The 21,003-nt window shown below is 39.0% G+C and overlaps 1 protein-coding gene across 1 annotated transcript in view; it reads left to right on the top strand.

The window, feature by feature from the left end:
- Positions 1-21,003, top strand: part of COL11A1 (collagen type XI alpha 1 chain) — a 287,116-nt gene that overhangs the window by 121,802 nt on the left and 144,311 nt on the right. The window contains exons 25-30 of the mRNA XM_038745119.1: positions 6,602-6,655; positions 8,658-8,702; positions 10,438-10,491; positions 10,577-10,621; positions 16,212-16,265; positions 17,397-17,504. Of these exons, the coding sequence (XP_038601047.1) occupies positions 6,602-6,655; positions 8,658-8,702; positions 10,438-10,491; positions 10,577-10,621; positions 16,212-16,265; positions 17,397-17,504 (360 nt within the window). The remainder of the gene's footprint in view (positions 1-6,601; positions 6,656-8,657; positions 8,703-10,437; positions 10,492-10,576; positions 10,622-16,211; positions 16,266-17,396; positions 17,505-21,003) is intronic.

The following is a 21,003-nucleotide window of genomic DNA, read 5'->3' as shown; positions in this document are numbered from 1 at the left end:
TTTCTGTTTTAGATAACTACCCATGATCCAGTAAGTTGAAAATTCTTCTAGAGCAACTCTAGATTTTAGAAAAGTGTGAGAAGCAGAACACAGCAGTCACTGAACTGTAACCAATAAGTAGTACTGGTAGCTACCCCTTGGATGACTGCCCAGAGTGACATTCTATGCTGTACTTATTGCTTCAGTGCGTTAATATTGGAAAAGTATTAGTGCATTAAAAGATGCATTAGTATTTGGCCCTTCTCTCTCCTGGAAAGATTTGAAAATTATGAAAATTATTGAAATTGAAATTTTCTTTTTTTTTTGATGGATCCCCTGTTGACATCAAATTTGATGAAGGAGGAATTTTTAAGTCATCACTGTCTCCAAATTAAATCTTCCCTAAAATATCTCCTTAACAATAATTTCAGTCCTGAATAAAATGAAAAAATCAATTTTATCCCGATTGAAAATCATACTGCATTTTTTTCCCTCTTTTGTCTCTGGAGTTCCTAAATTTTCACCTCTGCCCTCACCACTATTCTGCCTCACTCTCTTTCAAGTTCCATCTGGACATTCTGTATATCTGGGAGCTTGACAACTCTACATGCTTGCCTTGAGGTAATGCTATTGTAGGGAAGTGGTGGAAATTCTCCAGCATTCCTCAAGCTTTCCCCAAAGTGTATTTCACTCATCTCAGGCCCTTTATCTGTTGTTTTCATCCTCTTTTCCACTTTGATGCAATTGCAAGATTTAATGATTTTGGTATCAAGTGCTTACTATGTGCAAAGCATTGTTCTAAGCGCTGGGGAGGTTACAAGGTGATCAGCTTGTCCCACAGGGGGGCACCCAATCTTAATCCCCATTTTACAGATGAGGTAACTGAGGTCCAGAGAAGTTAAGTGACTTGCCCAAAGTCACACAGCTGGCAATTGGTGGAGTCGGGATTTGAACCCATGACCTGTGACTCCAAAGCCCATGCTCTTTCCACTGAGCCACACTGTTGGTTATTAAAACCCAGCAGGTCATATGCCCATTAACTTTTCTATTATTATATATACATATATATATATATATATATATATATATATATATCTGCATCAGTGTCAATATGTAGAACTTGAATTTGGTCTACTATGCCAGTAGAGGAGTGCAATATGTTAATTTCTTCAGTCCTAGCACTACTGATGTTCATTAGTAGCTTCACAAAGAACAGAAACTGTAGAAATGTGTTAAGTAAATTTTAGCTTTACTATCTTTTATTGTCCTTACTCCCCAAGTTTTATTGCTTGGCTACCTTGGAAATGAAAGACTGCTGCTTTCCCATCTCTTCTTGATTCTCAATTTTTCCTTTCTTCCTTAACTACTCATTCCTTTCCTCTAATAGACACATCCAAAGGAAAATTGTAATAATGCAGTAGCTTATTTTTAACTAAAATTCTACCAATAAGCAATTGTTACCAGTGGATTTTGATATCAGTCTATGAACCAAAATGTCAAGTCATGTTATGCTATGAATTAACCAAAAGAAATAGATAATCTTTTTTGACACAGACTGATATTAGCTATGGACTTTTTTCTTGTGTTTCTATTTCAGTGACTCCATGTCACTAATATTAAATGCCTCTCTATGAAAAGAAACAGGTGGCACTGGCTAGTTTGCAAACTGATTTGTTTTCAAATTAATAATACTAAAGTAGATCTGAAAATAGAACCCATATAATAATTGTAATAATAATGATAATAATTATGGTATTATGTTATGAGCTTACTGTGTGCCCACCACTGTACGAAACGCTGGAGTGGATACAAGCAATTCCGGTTGGACGCAGTCCCAGTCCCACGTGAGGCTCACAGTCTCAATCCCCATTTTACAGATGAGGTAACTGAGGCACAGAGAAGCTAAGTAACTTGCCCAAGGTCACACAGCAGACAAGTAGCAGAGCCGGAATTGGAACCTGTGACTTTCTGACTCCCAACCCCATAGTCTACCCACTGTGCCATGTTGCTTCATGCTGCTCCATATCTATTAACGTTTTGAATTGAAATATCTACTTATAATCTGACTTTGTATTGTTCAAATTGAGCACTCAGTGATAAATAAACAGTCATGGAGTCTGCAGACTTGGGAAATATTTGTTGGACCAGGTAGTCTTAGTCCGATCCTAGAATACACTCTGGGAACTCTCTGTGTGACTTTGGGCAAGTCACTTAACTTCTCTGTGCCTCAGTTACCTCATCTGTAAACTGGGGATTAAAAACTGTAAGCCCCCCATGGGACAACCTGATCACCTTGTAGCCTTCCCAGCGCTTAGAACAGTGCTTTGCACATAGTAAGTGCTTAACAAATGCCATCATTATTATCATTATTATTATTATGTTCCTATAGCTCTCCTTCCCCTCCACACTATCCCTGAATTATAGATTTAATTAAAGCAATTGGGAAGCCATCCAACAAGGAGAACCTTGGACAGAAGAGTTATCCATCCCATGGAATTGCCAACTCTCTCCTGATTCACTGGGGACTGTGTCCAACCTATCAGAGGTAGTATCTAATCAGAGCCTGTCCTACACTGTTGGTGAAATGCCAGGGAAAGTTTTCAAATCTGCAGCCTTAACAAGTCATTTTTGATCATTAATCAAATTAATCAGTAGCATTTATTGAGCACTTGCCATTCCCATTCTTGCATCCTACCCTGATCCTGATTGGTTCAGGCTCTAAATTGAAGTGGAATACCAGAACTTTGTTGAACGCTCTTTAGCAATTAGTAGTGTGCTGTCCAGTGTAAGAGTACACATAAATACTATGTGTAGATTGAGTTGCAACAGCACGTAATTTTAGCATCCCTTCACCCCAATTTCAGGACTGCAGCCAACACCACCTCAATTTATCACAGATCTATCGAAGTAACATAATTAAATGGGATGTAAAATGCTTAAAAGTGATTCATCAAAATTCCAGTAGTAATAATGATGGCATTTATTAAGCGCTTACTATGTGCAAAGCACTGTTCAAAACGCCGGGGTGGTTACAAGGCGATCAGGTTGTCCCATGGGGGGCTCACAGTCTTAATCCCCATTTTACAGATGAGGTAACTGAGACCCAGAGAAGTTGAGTGACTTGCCCCAAGTCACACAGGTGACAATTGGCGGAGCCAGGGTTTGAACACATGACCTCTGACTCCAAAGCCCGTGCTATTTCCACCCAGCCAAGCTGCTTCTCAGTAATCTCCAACCTCAAGTATTTACAAATCTAAATTTGCATAGATCAACTAATCACCAAATGATTTATAGTGTGCTACAGCCTCATGTGTTTGAACAGATGAGTTTGAACAGACTAATCTTCAGGTCATTTTGGTAAACCAGAGTAAATTAGAGGAAATCTGATTCTACCCCAAGACGAACTCCGGGGGATTGTTCATTATTTGTGGTTGGAGTGGGATTGTTTTTGCTTTTTTGGAGTCCTCTCAGTGTTGAAGTTCTTGGAAACAGACTGAAGGTAGGTCAGCTGCAGCCCTGATACCCAAGAAGAAATTTAGCCTACCTCCCACTTTGAACTACAAGATGGTAGCAAAAGGAGTCACCTGAGTCATAATTGCATGTCTTTCTGTTACAACGGAGTAGAGTGCTCCAACAATGATATTCTTAATCCAGGCTAAAATAAACACAACTCTGATGTCTAAACAAGAGTTGGTCTCAACAATCAAAGCAGTTTCCATGGCTATCTAGGTCTCAACTGATTTGGAGAAGTTCCTGACCAGATGGGGGAAGAATATCTAATTCGAAACAGTTTCCAACTGAGTGAGGGTCTCTTCTGGTATTTGAAAACAGCCTACAGGAAGCATAGATTTCTAGCAGTTCTCAATCTTGTAATCATAGAGAAAAAAATGAGACCAGAATGAAATATCACGAACTGCTGTAGGAATTGATGTAAATGTAAACCTTTGTATCAAATCATAAGGAGTATTAAATTAACACTATGCAGTGTATGCTTAATACTGGACTGCTTGAAAAAAGATTAATCACTGCTGTGTGAACATTCAGCAAGCCTAAACTTCCCTGGATGTCTAGACACAGTAGATTCTCATCACTCTCTATTCTTTTCAAGCTTTTCAGTTTGCAACTGCCCACATGCTGCCTCTGTTGGCTTAGTGGCTCAAAACAATTTATCATCTCACTAGTGACCTTAATTTATTCCCAGGGAAAAGTTTCCTCTTCAGGAGAGTTAGACCCACCTAGTACAAAATTTATCACAGAGTAAATCAAAGAAGAAATGGTTTTAAATTGTTCAAGCAACAAAGTGAGCACATGATTGCTTTGCACGTAGTAAGTGCTTAACAAATGCCATTATTATTATTATTATTATTATTATTATTATTATTATTATTATTATGTTAGCTAAAGTTAAGGTTTTTTTATGAAAGGAAGATTTGTGAAGAGGGGGTATTAACAGTGCTTCTGGGTTAATAGGGGGCCATTTGTCCGTTTCCCTTTATAATTTACTTTGTGAACAGAATATGCTGTTCCAAGCAGGAATCAAGGAGGTAGGGAAGAAAAAAATATATAAAAAAAAAATGAGAGTCCATCCTGTGGGGGCCACACTGATGTGTGTGGCAAGGACTGGGAGCATTAAAACAACAGGGTCCCCTCCGTGTCTCCTCACCCTGGCCGGACCCCTCCCTATGTCCTTTAACCCTGTATGGGCCCCTCTCACTGCCCCTCCCCATGCCCCTTCCTGTTTATTCATTTAATCATATTTACTGAGCGCTTACTGTGTGCAGAGCACTGTAGTAAGCACTTGAAAAGTACAAATTGGCAACATATAGAGATGGTCCCTACCCAACAATGGGCTCACAGTCTAGAAACAGCAGACAGACAACAAAACAAAACAAGAAGACAGGTGTCAATACCATCAGAATAAATAGAATTATAGCTATATACACATCATTAATAAAATAGAGTAATAAATGTACAAGTAAAGTGAATAGCGTAATAAATATGTACAAATATATACAAGTGCTGTGGGGAGCGGAAGGGGGTAGGGCAGAGGGAGGGAGGGGGCGATGGGGAGGAAGAGGAAGGGAAAAGTGGGGGGCTCAATCCGAGAAGGCCTCCAGGAGGAGGTGAGTTCTCAGTAGGGCTTTGAAGGGAAGAAGAGAGCTAGCTTGGCAGATGTGTGGAGGGAGGGCATTCCAGGCCAGGGGGAGGACGTGGGCCGGGGGTCGACGGCGGGACAGGAGAGAACGAGGTACAGTGAGGAGGTTAGCGGCAGAGGAGCGGAATGTGCGGGCTGTGCTGGAGAAGGAGAGAAGAAAGGTGAGGTAGGAAGAGGCAAGGTGATGGAGAGCTTAGAAGCCAAGAGTGAGGAGTTTTTGCTTGATTCGAAGGTTGATAGGCAACCACTGGAGATTTTTGAGGAGGGGAGTGACATGCCCAGAACGTTTCTGTACAAAGATAATCTGGGCTCACCTCAGCAGGGCCCCTCCCCGTACCCTTCCTTGTGTCCCTCACTCCATCCGGGGCTCTGTCGTTTCCCCCACACCCTGGTTGGGCCCTCCCTGTGTCGCCTTATCCCAGCTGGGCTGCTACCCATGTTCCTCCCCGTGCCCCTTCACCCCAGCCAGGCCCGTCCTATGGCCCCTCATCCCATCCAGGCCCCATCTCATGCCCCTTCCTTTTCCTCCTCACCTCATACTGGCCTTTCCCTATATCCCTCCCCTTGCCCCGCACCCTGAGTGATTCTCTGTGCCTTTCCCCATGTTCTTTCACCTTGGCCAGACCCTTCTCTATGCCCTCTCACCCCATACCCTTCCTCCAGACTGTAAGCTCATTCATTCATTCATTCAATTGTATTTATTGAGCACTTACTGTCTGCAAAGCACTGTACTAAGTACTTGAGAGAGTACAGTATAACAATGAATGGACGCTTTCCTTGTCCACCAAGCTTACAGTCTTGTAGACAGGGAACATGTCTACCAACTCTGTTAAATTTTCCTCTCCCAAGCACTTAGTACTATGTTCTGCACACAGTATGTGCTTAACAAATGCAATTGATTGATTGACTACTATCTTATTTGAGCATTTAGAGAGTTTGAGGAGATTAAAAACAGGTTTTCTGTACGTTGGGAACATTACTAATTCTTTTGAGGTTATGCCACTATTTTCTTCTTAATTTATATATTTCCATGTGCCATAGGTTGATAATGTAGTCTTTTCTCAGAACTTTACCCATTTTCTTCATTTAATTTCATATTTTTCAATTATGTATCCATTTGCATATTGTCTAATTGTCACACATTTAAGAAAGGAAGCAACATTTAGAAACAACGGGGTAGATAAACCCACTAGCAATCGTTTTCCAATGGCGAATTTTCCGTAGTATTAAGTCTTCATCATATTTTCTTTCTGAAAATAAACTGTAACTGTTCATAAAGCTTTCTGTTTTTCCCAAGGCTGATAAAATCCATGTTTAATATTTAATACCCACAATTAGTCCCTACTGGTGCAATTGTAAGTCCTACTGCTGGGTTATTTGGTACTGAAGCATATGTGTATATATGTTTACCTCCTTCCATCCATTTATTGTGTACCCTTTATCTTTGTGGTGTGTGTGTGTTTCTAGGGACCGCAAGGAAAGCCTGGTCTTGCTGGACTAGCTGGTGCTGATGGGCCGCCTGTAAGTAAATGTAATTAGTGTCTTTTTAGTTTCTCCATACTGTTTGATTCCCTCACTTTGAAGATTATGTAAACTGAGCTCCGAGGACAGACATAAGACAAATGTTTGGCAAAGGCATCTAAAAATAGATTTGATAGTTTATGGCACATTCTGACTATGCAAGCCTGCATGGCTGAATGTTTTCCTTTCAAAGCATTTGTTTCTTTAGAAGGTATTTTTCTTTATGTTGAAGCCTTTCTCCAAATCTGTGAGCTGTGGAGAAAACCTTCTCCTTCTTCCTAGGTCTATTCTAGGGTTTCTATTTCTAAGTGGCTAATGGCTTGTGGTGCCGACAACTTTTTATTGGTGCCAAACATATCTTAAAAGGTAGACAAAATAGAAGTGGGTACCAAATTTCAACTGTGAAGTAGTCATATAACTATAGCAAAAGCACCAATATTATTCCCATGCTCCATACTCACATTTTTAAGCGGATTTGATTATCATAGGAGTACCCATAATTCATAATTTGTCTGGATTTATTCTTACAAACATGACAATTTTCTCCCCATCTTTACATGGCTTCTAAATGTTCTTACAAAAATTCTTGAAGAATTTACAATATCATAGCTCTTTTAAGTATATCTGAGGATACACATAATAAAGCTCAGATTGTAACATACTGGTTAATGTCTGGAATGGTTTCTTCAGTGGCACCCTTATTCACATATGTGCTCTCCAGCCTTGGAAAGAGGTTAACAATGTCTGCCACCTTTTTCACCTCCCTTGAGTGACAGGAGGTACAGTATGAATCCTATTCTTAATGAGAATTGATTGTAGCAGTCAGTGATAAGATAATCTTCTGAATTGCTTGTTATGATGCCATTTTAAATCTCAATTTACATACTTAATGATGAATTTGGAGTATCTAGTCAGTTTTATGTTATTTGAAAGCTCATTATCCTGGGCCTTACTTCATGAATTTCCATCATTTCACTGTTCCTTAGCAACTACAGCGTAGAGTGGACAGGGACAGGGAAAGAGGTGCTATGCACAATAGTACAGTTTGCAGTCTTTTTAGCAGTTCAGATAAAAGGATTGAAGGGAAAGGAGTCTGACACTAATGATTAAATGCAGTTTATCTGTGGATTACTGTTACTCATGATACTCTACAGTGGATAAATCAAAACTCTTCAATCTGTCATTTACTTGTAATTTAAAACCATAAATCAACATTTTGAAGTCAGTACATTTCCCGTAGAAAACCAGCATGGCCCATTTGATAGATCACAGGCCTTGGAGTCAGAAGGACTAATCCCAGCTCTGCCATTTCTCTGCTGTGTGACCTTGGGCAAGTCACTTAATTTCTCTGTACCCCAGTTACCTCATCTGTAAAATTGGGATTAAGACTGTGATCCCCAAGTGGGACATGGACTGTGATCAACTTGAAAAGTTTGTATCTACCCCAGTACTTGGAACAGTGCCTGGCAAAAAAAAACAAAAAACAAAAAAAAGCCCTAAAACCAATTTTTTTTAAAAAAGTATTGTTTTTTTGTGGCAGGAATATATATATTCATTTTTCAGCCTGAACATATTTCAAATGTTCACTGAAAGACAAATTTTAATGTCTGAAAAAAATCACTGTTGTTTGTGTTGCTGAAGCATAAATCATTGAGTTGGGAGAGGTCATCCTTAAAGGCACTTATTGTTTTTATTAATTGTTCTTTCCAAGTACATTGTTTTAAATATTATTGCAAACTATCGTTCAGTCGTATTTATTGAGCACTTTATGTGCAGAACACTGTACTAAACACTTGTTAGAGTACACTAACAACAGAATCACTTGACACAGTCCCTGCCCACAAGGTGCTTACAGATTTGAGCCTCTTTTAAAAATTAAGATAAACAGTTTAGCTACCGTGAAAGATAGTTGCATTCCTGGGGAAAAGGAACAAATGAGGTAATGCATATTTAAATTAATTGATTGTTCTCTTATAAAAATATATATTTTTGTCTTATTCAGGGTCATCCTGGTAAAGAAGGCCAATCTGGAGAGAAAGGAGCTCTGGTACGTTTCAAAGCTTAAATACCAATGTGCTTTACTTTATCAGGTCAATAAAAAGTTTCCAAGCTAATGAACCATGGAATGTGCCATATTCTCTTAATATGGATTATCTAAAAGTTTGAATAATAGAGATAGAACCTTTTATTGAGCTGTCACATACACTGCCAGATGGCTTTACTGATTACCATTCAACAACTTCTCTAGCTTTTCTTAAAATCCAGTATTACCTTTACATTTGTTCAAGTCTCTCCAGATGTAATAAACCAACAAGTGCTTGGACAGATAACTTGGAACATTGTATTTGCCATTTTATAGTTCTACCTGCTCTGCTTAATAAGAAGATCATTACCAGAAAAAAGACCAGGACACCTATTTAGAAATCACTGATGGAATTGAAAGCCATCTAAAGTATTCATTATAAGTATTTTTATTGCTGTTGGGGGCACAGAAGCAATTTTAGGGGCAGGCGAGGCAGGTTGCTTCACATAATCAACCGTTTGGAGAGGCTGTCTTTTCTAGATCCCATTGCTTCCTCCAAATCACCGATTCCCCATCAGGTTCTTCCCTGCCCCAGGATTGTGGGTGTTGATGGCCCTTGCAGCTGTGTATTAGAGTTACCAGCGCTCTAATAACTCAGCTACTTTTAACTACCTTCTTTCTGGACTATGCTAAGAATGATGTTAGTACCCGAATCATTTCCTTATGGGCTTGCTTGCTGCAGGGAGGGATTATTATTATTATTAATTATTATTATTATTATTATCATTTACTTAAAGTGCCAGGCAGGTCTGCTCTTTAAACCTCCCCAACCTGTATCATACAGTGGAGCCAGAACCTCCAAAATGCTAGTTTCGGTGCTGAAGACCACATGCAGAATTAATCAATGTTGTAATTGTATAATTATATTGCCATAGGCCTGAGACTTAAAATATCATCTGGGAAAGCTGCTACTTCCAGTCAGCAAAATATAACAAATCATGTGCACAGAAAAACTCCTTTCTAGATGATTATTAAATGGGAGACTACTTCATCACTTTCCTCTATTTCCCACTACTATATTTTATCATCCCGATAATCAGGAAGTTCTCATAATTGTTCAGCCAAATTTTTCATGTGGCATTTAATCCTACATCCTCTTTTTCCGTCCACTGTGCATGAAGACTGGCTAGCAGCATCCACTTAACAAACATAAGCCGGATTTTAAATAATAAGTGCAAAGAGATATTTTCAGGGAGGTGTGCTTGTTGCAGAGTACTTGTTAAAATAATGAAATTTAATTAACTGCAGAAATTGTATTTTAAGAAAGTTCATATTACAATCAATTTCAGGAGATGTTTTACATGATGGAAATAAAGAATTATGGATTCACTATAAATAATATGGTGGTATACTTAGCTTCTTCTCAGTGCTGCAGGTTCTTTAGTCTTCTAATAAAAATAAGTGAAATAATATGCATCTTGCAATATTATATCTTTGGCCACAGTAAGATTCTGAACTGCTTAGTTTCTTATTTCATATTTTACAAGTCATAACTATTTTAGAATTTTCCTTTCACTTGATTCACTTCTTTGGAGTGACTAAAAATATGGATCTCTTATGCTGTTCATATAAGTTGTCCACTGACACCATCAGGCAAGACTTTTATAGACTCAGTTAAGACCAACCTGACTACTGTTATTAAGTTATTAGGTAAATGGGCCCATGGTTGGGTATTTAAATTGCATCTTCTGTCTTTCAGGGACCGCCTGGTCCACAGGGACCCGTTGGCTACCCTGGCCCTCGGGGGGTGAAGGTAAGAATGAAAAATACTTTGCACCATATGCAATTTTTTGAAATGGGAAAATTTTGTTTTCATTTTGTTCTCATTTTCATTGTAGGGAGCAGATGGTGTCAGAGGTCTGAAAGGCTCCAAGGGTGAAAAGGTAAAGGATGATTTTTTTGACATTTGTTCATTTCCAAATGAAAGCCTGTAAATCGGCAAATTCTGTTAGTGGGATTTTGTGTTTATTTTTTATTTTTAATCCTGCATATATACATATATATATATATTGTTTTATTCCTTTAATGTTTTTCCTACGTGCCATAGCGTAAAACAAAATCATATTTATTTGTATTTATATTTGATCTCTGAAAAGGGCATTTTTATTTTTCTTCGCCTTACTGAAACTGCTTGAGAATCAGTGTGGCCTAGTGGAAAGAACAGAGGCTCCTCTATGAGTCAGAGGACCTGTGTTCTAATCCCAGGTTTGCCACTTGTCTGCTGTATAACCTTGTTCTAGTTACTAACCTTCTCTGTGCCTTCGTTCCCTCATCTGCAAAATGGGGAATCAATACTTGTTCTCTCTCCCACTTAAACTGTGAGCCCCATCTGGAACCTAATGAGAGAAGCAGCTTGGCTTAATGGAAAGAGCCCGGGCTTGAGATTCAGAGGTCATGGGTTCTAATCTCAGCTCAGCCACTTGTCAGCTGTGTGACCTTGGGAAAGCCACTTAACTTCTCTGGGCCTCAGTTCCCTCATCTGTAAAATGGGGATGAAGATTATGAGCCCCACATGGAACAACCTGATGACTTTGTGTCTCCCCCAGCTCTTAGAGCAGGACTTGGCACATAGTAAGTGCTTAACAAATGCCAACATTATTATCATTATTGTTATCTACCTCAGCTCTTAGTACAGTGCTTGGCACGTAGTAGGCTCTTAGCAAATGTAACTAATGTTACTACTATTATTATTATTATCATTATAATTATTACTATTGATGTAGTTAGTAAAAAGTCTCATATTTGTATCTCTTTCATGACATTTGAAACATTATTGAGATCAAATGATTTCAGAATTTTAAGTGACTACATTGACAACACAATATCTTTGCTTTGCTACTAATACTCACTATAAAATGCACAAAAAAATATTAGCTCAGGTACATCAGTACAAAAATCAGTCATTCTATCAGTGGCTTTTATTGAGCATTTTACATATGTCAAGCCCTGTGTTAGGCATTTGGGAGAGAACAACACAGTAGAATTGATAGATATTCTCCCTGCCCAAAAGGAGCTTACAATATAGGGGGAAGACAAACGTTGAAATAAAATACAGATAGGGGAAATGGGAGTGTATAAGGGATATGAACATTAGTGTTGTTCCAGTGCTTTAGTAGAGTGCTTTTTGTCCAGTAAGTGGTCAGTAAATATGACTGAATGGATGTTGCGGGGATGGGGATGTGGTGAATAACAAGAGCTTAAGATCCAAGTGCAGAGGTAGCACAGAAGGGAGGGTGCATACAAGAAATGAGGATGTAGTCAGGGAAAAAAATAATAAAGGAGGCTAGCAAATATCCCATTATCTAGATTTAAGATTTCTTCTTTCTCCGGTATATTGCAGAACTCTGTATAAACTTGGGGAAAGAAAAAAATAGGTTTTTTGGCTTTTCAAAAATTACAATTTTAATAGGTGTCCATCTTGACACTACTGGGTTTGCCAGAACAAAAGTGAAGTTATGTTGAAGCAATTATCGGCATAATTCAAGCAAATAAAAAATAAGTTGTGGCTTCATTCTGGATTTTAAAGGCCAAACTTTTTTTATATAATAAAACCTTTTTATTCATATGAAGTCTTCATTTTACCACTCTATTGTTGCACCATAGTCTAATTTTGATTCAGTTTCTTCATATGCATTTATACTGTAGACTGGGTTGTGGAAGTGCAAAGGCAATTTCTTGATTTTTTTTTTTTTTAATGTCATTTGTTAAGTGCTAACTGTGTGACAGGCACTCCAGTAAGACAATCAGATTGGACACAGTTCATGCTTCACATGAGGCTCACAAACTTAATCCTCATTTTACACATGAGGTAATTGAGGCACAGAGAAGTGAAGTGAGTTGTCCAAGGTCACACAGCAGCCAGGTGGCAGAGCCGGAACAGGAACCCAGGTCCTTCTGACTCTCAGGCTGGTGCTCTATCCACTATGCCACGCTGCTTCTTGATAATCATTTTCTATCGTTTTCTTAATAAAAGAATAAATAGTTCACTTAATGCTAGCTTTTTTGTATTTAAAATCTATTTTTTCACTGCAAACCACAATCTTAAAACATGTATATATTTGGCAGTTTGTGAGGATCTGCTTCTTTCCTGTGTTAGTTTCTTTCAAATGATCATGGAAAGGTTACATAAATGAGCTAAAGTCATCAGAAATGAAATCTGTGGGTCTCTATGCTCATCCCATTAAAAATGACTTTCCCTATAAGCTTCTTTTATTATCCATTATGAAATAATGATTTACACAATACAAGGATATGGCTTTTAATTCCCATCTGCCCTATCATATGAGTCTGGGCCAGGTTTTTGTACTTGATAGCTCTACAACAGACTTCTTTATGGAGTTCTTAATGAGAGTCTGGCATTTAAGTCCCACAGACAACTCAGCGTAGCTTTTTCAAGCATTTGCTAGAGGTAATTTATCAAAAAACCTTGGGATGCTTTTTAGTCCTTGATTGTCAGGAATCAGTCATTTATGAAGTCTAAGGGTTCTTAAAGGATGTGCCCAAAGGCTTGAATTGATTTACAATGATAACTAGTTTTCTTCTGATATCTAAAATACACATAACATTCTTCCTGGGCTCTAATGTCTGAATTCACTAAAAGTTACTTCGTGTCTATCAATATTGAAAAATCAGCAGCTTGGTTCATCAATTTGATTCTCTGTTCCTACTCAATGTTTGAATTTGTTTTGTAAAACTTTGAAGAACAAAATCCTCTTTGAAGATGGGGGCAGAGTTTCAATTCACTTGAATTACAATTCAGTGCACCACCAAATGTTAAGCTGGATTTTATATTTCCTTCCCCTACTCCAAATCATCTGTGGCATCTGGAATTCCAGTTGCCTTTATTTACTTGAGGGGAGGAGTCTTGTCTACCAACCTTATTGTATTGCACTGTGCTCTGTACATGATCATCATCAATCGTATTTATTGAGCGCTTACTGTGTGCAGAGCACTGTACTAAGCGCTTGGGAAGTACAAATTGGCAACATGATAAACATGATAAACACTCAGTATATACCACTGATTGCAGAAGACTATTACCATGATCTTGACTGAGTAACCCAGGGGCACACTTCAGTGTTCTGTCCATTGCTACGCAAATAAGTTAGGGATTTTGAAAATTGCCAACCACATTGCAGAACCTTTTACAACTCTCAGAATCCAGGGAATCTATCTCCCAGTAGTGACAGGGATCTTAATGATCTTCTTTATCTTCCAGTGCTCAGCATGTTTTAAAAGATTTAAATATCTTCCAGTGGGAAAGAAAAATGATTCTTCCGGAAACCAGTCCTGAAAAATGTCATGTTGACAGATTGGCAGGGCAGCCAGGAATAGTTTCTTCCCAGAAGTGGGTAGAATGAAAATCCCAGTGTGGAGCTGTTGTTCCTAACGTGCTTCCCCAGATGTGAAGAATCTTTCAAAATGAGGAAGGTTATTAAAAGCCTTCACTATGTTACTGGAAAATCCAGGCTAAAGGGGATATGGAATTTATCTAGAATTTTCATTTGTGTGTGCTAAATTCCATCCAGAGAAAGGAAGATGAACCTATCTGGGGAACTGTGGTCCTGGTGGACTGCAGCTGTGAAGTGAAATAATGCCTGAGGCACACCTTAACTCCCTGCTATTCTAAGCAGATAATACTCTGACAATTGACTTTAAGGCACTCCTCCAACTCACTTCCTCTTAGTTATCCTCCTCTCTCTTTTCCTGCTTTCTTTTTCCTGCTAGACTCCAGCTTATGAACTCCATTCCTCCCAAGCCACCCTCCCACTCTATCTTGTTCTTGACTCCTGACTTTCCTATCTGACATCTGGCTCAAAGTCTTCCTCCTGCCTATCTCTCAATCAATAAGTATTTATTGAGTACCAACTGTCAGCCAAGTACTGTCCTAGGAACTTGGGAGAGTGCAATAAAATTAGTAACAATAATATAATAATGATGGAATTTTTTAAGCGCTTACTACGTGCAAAGCACTAGTAGAAATGATCCCTGCTTTCAAGGAAGTTGCAGTTTAGCAGGGGAGATACAGACTCTTCAATCTATTTCAAATAGAAGGAAATAAAGTATGAAGGTATGTCCATAAGTGCTAAGAGACAGTACGAGTCTCAAGTGCTTGAAAGTGATGAAAAATGTAATGAAATGGCAGTAAGAAAAATAGTTTAGAAATCAGTTGGGGAAGGCCTCCTGAGAAGATGTGGTGTCATAAGGGCTTTGGTGCTGGGGCAAGCAGAGGATTATAATATAGGAAAGAACAAGATTTTTGGGAAGGTTGGCACAATTGTCAGTTAGAATATTAGTGCCTAGATCAATACGGTGACCATTTGGGTGGAAAGGAAGTGGCGGATTCTGAAAATGTGGAGGAAGAACCTGCTGAGTTTGGTGACAGAGTGAGTATGGAGTTTAAAAGTAAGGGAGGAGTCAAGGATAAGGTAGGAAGGTGGAACACAGGATTTGGAAGGGAAGATGGGGACATATTGAGCTGAGATTTCAGTGGGACATCAATGAAGAAATGTTCGAGGCAAAAGGATAGTCAAGATTTCAGATAAGGTGAGAGGTCTGGGCTAAAGAGGAAGATTTGGGAATCATTCATATAAATGTGCAGTTGAAGCAGTGGGAGCAGGTGAGGTCCTCAAGACAATGAGTTTAGAATGAGAAGAGATAGGGACCCAGAAACAGACCTTTGAGGGATACCATCAGTTAAGGAACAGTAGGTAGAGGAAAACCAGTCTAACAATATCAGCCAGAGAGGTTAGATAAGAACCTGGAGATGGAATGGGTCAGAAAGCAGCTAACTCTAATTAGCACAAACAAAATGGAAATTTCTAATGATTAAGTGACTGTTCAGCAGAGTGAAACACTCCAATTTATCAAGCATTCAACATCTTTACACCAAAAAAAGGATTGATCATTCAATTGATCATTCATGTATTTGAAAAAGTAGACAGGGACCTGACAGATTTTGGAAAACAGAGGGACACATCCATGATGGCAGAAATGTCTCTGGAAATTTCTTACCTTAAGGACACAAAAGTTCATGAAAATGGATAACAGAACCAAGCTTTGGTCTTCCTCCAGCCCAATTTAGGAAGTCCAGTTTGTCTCTAACACTTGCAGTAGCTTGAGATGCACCTTGGGTCTGAGTTTAGGAATGGCACGTTTAGGGTGATTGGCTTTAGAAATGATAGTATTTACTGAGCATCTGCTGTGTGTCTTGCTCATTACTAAGCCCACTAGAGAGTGCAATTAAGATGGAAGACATGATCCTTGCCCTTGAGAAATTCAGTGCTTTTTCCTCTTCCCTCTTTCTATAATCTTTCTCTCCATTTCACTGTGATTAGTAGTGTGGGAGAATTTGTCTCACTCATATGTGTTTCTAATATTGTCATTATTTGATTTAATTTTAGAAATATCACCTCACTTGTCTAGTTTATAGAAGTTTTCTCAAGAAACCTTTGCAATTTATGCTTTTTCTAGGGAGAAGACGGTTTCCCAGGATTTAAAGGAGACATGGGTCTTAAGGGAGATCGGGTGAGTTGAAATTAAAATCTACAAATAGGTATAAAATAGCATTATGCTATCTTCAATATTTCAAGAAAAAAGGTTTTACTTTTATCTGACAGGTTTTAATCATAATTTCATTGTATTCATATTTTCTTGTATTAAGTGCAGAAGGTTCTGAATTTACCTTTTCTCTAGACTTCCAGTTAATTGTAATTGTACAATTAATCATAATTGCAATCATAAAATAATGCTATTTAGAAGTAACTAATGATGAAATGCTGTATTAATATAATGTCCCATTTTATACATATATGAAATATGGATATCTACATATACATATATTATACATAATATATATGTAGAAAGAGTCGTGATCACGGTGGCAACAGCAGGCTCCAGTCCTGTGTCATATTCCTGCTGTCTGCTGTCAATCTGGTTGACAGCAGCTATAGCTCCACCACCCCTTCAATGCCTTGCTAACCTATTCCTTTCCCCTCACCCTGCTTGATAAGCCCAAATGGCCATGAATCATAGGATAAACATTTCAGTGCTTTAAGTGAAACTGCATTATGAGGGGCATGTGGTACTTGGAATTTCACCTCCAAACTGCCTCGAATGCCAAGGGGCAGCTGGGTAATCCATTGTAGGGAAAACATTCATTCATTAATTCATTCAATCATATTTATTGAGCGCTTACTGTGTGCAGAGCACTTTACTAAGTGCTTGGGAAGTACAAGTTGGCAACGTATAGAGACGGTCCCTACCCAAGCATCAGAAGAAGGGCATACAATTCAGTTATCAGTTTCCAACCAGCCACTGGTTGGAAATGAACCACCCCATAACTCAAATTCTTGTTTCTTACATTAAAACCAGGTTAGCTAGAGAAGCGGCGTGGCTCAGTAGAAAGAGCCTGGACTTGGGAGTCAGAGGTCATGGGTTCTAATCCCGGCTCTGCCACATGTCTGCTGTGTGACCTTGGGCAAGTCACTTAACTTCTCTGTGCCTCAGTTCCCTCATCTGTAAAATGGGGATGAAGACTGTGAGCCCACATGGGACAACCTGATCACCTTGCATCCCCCCCAGTGCTTAGAACAGTGCTTTGCACATAGTAAGTGCTTAACAAGTGCCATTATCACAATTATTATTATTGTTTTTCAGGGAGAAGTAGGCCAGATGGGGCCTAGAGGAGAAGATGGCCCTGAAGGTCCCAAAGGTCGAGCGGGCCCAAATGGAGACCCTGGTGGTGTTGGTCAAGCAGGAGAGAAGGTCAGTGGACAACTGTGACGTGCCGATGAAGGGTTTGGAAGGACAGAAAGAGTTGTGGATGGGAATGGTGGGGCTGTATTTCTAGGTCTCAAATTTGGAGGAAATATCAAAGTTAAACATGCAGCTCTCAATAAGACTATTTCGTAATATTATATAGGCAATTTTGTGTGACAATAGAAGTGTCCCCTATTGGGTACAATTCAGTTCATCAGAAGCACTGTAACAAATAAATGCACGGTGTTAGACACTGAAACAAATTAAACTCAGGTAAGAGGTGGCCCAAGTTGAAAATAACTCTATGAAATAGAAAACTCACTCTGCACTAAGACGATTTATAATAAATGAAGTTAAACTACATTTCCCTAAAGGGAACAAAGAGTATTTTCTCATATTGTTTAGGAAGCCAAGGTGCAGTTTCCTTGAATCCAGTAAAATGTTTGACAGGGCAAAGGTTTGCACCCAGTGGGTGGTATGTGAAGATCATGGAGGTGCTGGTAAGTCAAGGGAAACTGAGCAGGAAGGGTAGGAAAAGAGAAGCATAAGTCTGGCTATCAGTGTTTTGGAGGAACTCTTAGGTATATAATAGTTATATTAATGTCTGTCTTCACCCCATCCTCTAGACTGTAAGCTTATTGTGGGCAGGGAATGTGCCTGTGTACTGTTGTATTGTACTCTCCCAAGTGCTCTGTACACAGTAAGCAGTAAATAAATATGACTGAAAGAATGAAAAAGCACTGCAGTTCCTTCCATCCCAGGAACAGACAATAGGAGTGATTACCCCATGAACAAAGTAGCTGGCTCTGCTGTGCTTCCACCATTTTGCTTTGATTAATATGATGATCTGTTAGCCCATTTTCCGTGCTCAGAGTCATCAGATTTCTCCTTTTCTGTTTAGGTAAAGTCCTGGGGAACCAGGATGGGGTTAAATAGAGTTGAGGGCAGAGGATATAAAAATTGTGTCAACCCTTCTCTTGGCCTACAGACGAGTTCAGTCTCTATGGAATCTATGTGTTCATCCAAGTGATAGAGGAGCCACTCTGCTTGTAATTCAGAAGTAGTGTCTTCCCGATACAGGCTAACTAGATTTTCCTAGCTCATTAATGAGGTAGAATTTGTGGGACTATCAATCAAACAAGAATATTTATTGAGTGCATACTGCATGCAGAGCACTGCACTTGAACACTGGGAGAGTACAATATAACAGAGATGGGAGACACATTCCCTGCCCCCAATGAGCTTATTATTCTGGAGGGGGAGAAAGACATTAGATAAATGTAATTAATTATGGATATGTACATAAATGCTGTGGGGGTTCAAGGATGAAAATACAAGTTTAATGGTGATGCCAAAGGAGATACAGTATGAGTCAGAGAACCTGTGTTCTAATTCTGGTTCTGTCACCTCTCTGCCCCTTCCTACTTCAGCTCACTGTTCTCCTACAATCCAGCCCACACACTTTGTTTCTCTTATGCTGATTTACTCCATCTCGTCTCCATCTCCATCTGGTCTATTTTATCACAGACCTCTACCCCAGGTCCTCCCTCTGGCCTGGAATGCCCTTCCTCCCCATAGTTGACTGACAATTGCTCTCCCCACTTTCAATAAGGCACATCTCCTCCAAAAGACCCTCCCTGACAAAGCCCTCATTTCCTCTTCATCAATTCCCTTCTGTCACCCTGATTTGTTCCCTTTATTCACCACCCCCTCAGCCCCATTGCACTTAATATGTCTGTTTATTGTTTTATTGTACTCTCCCAAATGCTTAGTACAGTCCCACACACAGTAAGTGTTCAATAAATACAATTGAATGAATGAATATCTGTAATTCATTTATTTCTGTCTGTTTCCCTCTCTAGACTATAAGCTCCTTGTGGGCAGGGAATGTATCTACCAACTCTGTATATAATTATATTATACTCTCTCAAGTCCTTAATGTACACACAAAACGTTCAACATTAATATGATTGAATGATTGATGAACTTCGAAAAGTAAATTAGCATCTTTGTGCTTCAGTTTTCTCATCTTTAAAATGTGAGTACATGTGGGACTACGTCTGACTTGATTAACTTATATCTTCCCCAGTACTTAGAACAGTGCTTGGCACACTGAAAGCACTTAACAAAACAATTAATATGAGTACGATAGTGCTTTTATTACTATTATTTTAAGAAGAAGCAGCATTACTAATGTGAGATCACCAGCTGAAAGGTAGCACAGTGTCTTGCGGGAAGCGTGTCTACTGAATTTGTTTATTGTACTCTCTTCAGTGCTTAGTACAGTGTTCTGCACACAGTAAGAATTCAATAAATACCACTGATAATGATGATAGTATGAAAATAGTCTATTTTGTAATCTATTGCTATAGATTGCACTTTTTACTAGCCATCATTCAGTGTGTTTTGGCTTCAAAGGGATGAGCCATTATGGTAGTTCATTACAACCCATCAGACAATGGGAAAAATAAGTTAGGCATATGTCTGTTCCCCTTTCCACTCCTCCCCACACCCAACTCTTAAATGTGGTGCTTTGTTAAATGGGAATCCCAGAATTGGTCTCTTGGATGAAAAAAGAGCAATGCCACTCAGGGACACATTTGACATTTGAACAGTGAGTCCCCTTAAGTCCCCCCTCTTCTTTTCTTCTTTATACACACACACACACACACACACACACACACACACACACACACACACACACCTCTTAAATCCCTCCTCTTCTCTCCCTCTTTCCACACACACACACACACACACACACACACATTCTAAAATAAATATATATATATTTACTTTCACAAATGTATTCTGATTGATTTTTACCTAAGGCTTCTTATTGACTTTTCTACAAACATAGCACTGGCCAAAGAAACTGAGAAGAAATTTCTCAAATATGACACGAGGCATTGCACATGAATGACCTTGTCTTCATAATTATGAAGTTCCATTAACCTTTAAATCAATATCATATAACAAGCTATGTGACATGTATCTGAGGGAAGATTATTAGAAATGCTTCTTGATGCTTATTTTCAATTTCTTCTTAATGTAAAGTAGTTTATCTTGGCAACACTGACATTACAGTCAAATCTTTTTCAGTTGAACCTAGAATGCGAAGGTTAGTTTTTTTTGACTGCCCTGGATTTCCTGTTTTAGAGCTCATATAAGAGCCCAGTTCAAAAGCTTAATACTATTACTACTAATCATAATAATGATTATGCTATTTATTACTATGTGCCAAGCACTGTTCTTAGCACCGGGGTAGATATAAGGTAATCAGGTTGTCCCACGTGGTGCTCACAGTTTTCATCCCCATTTTACAGATGAGGTAACTGAGACACAGAGAAGTTAAGTGACTTGACCAAAGTCACACAGCTGACAAGCGGCAGAGCGGGGATTTGAACCCACGATCTCTGATTCCCAAGCCTGTGCTCTTTCCGCTAAGCCATGCTGCTTCTATTTACCTGCTTCTGTTTACCTGTTTAGGCTGTTGTGTTTTGGTGAA

This window comes from Tachyglossus aculeatus, chromosome 4 (genome assembly GCF_015852505.1).
Source record: "Tachyglossus aculeatus isolate mTacAcu1 chromosome 4, mTacAcu1.pri, whole genome shotgun sequence".
Lineage (NCBI taxonomy): Eukaryota > Metazoa > Chordata > Mammalia > Monotremata > Tachyglossidae > Tachyglossus > Tachyglossus aculeatus.
Note: the sequence above shows the minus strand (reverse complement) of the source record. Positions and strands in the feature narration are given on the sequence as shown.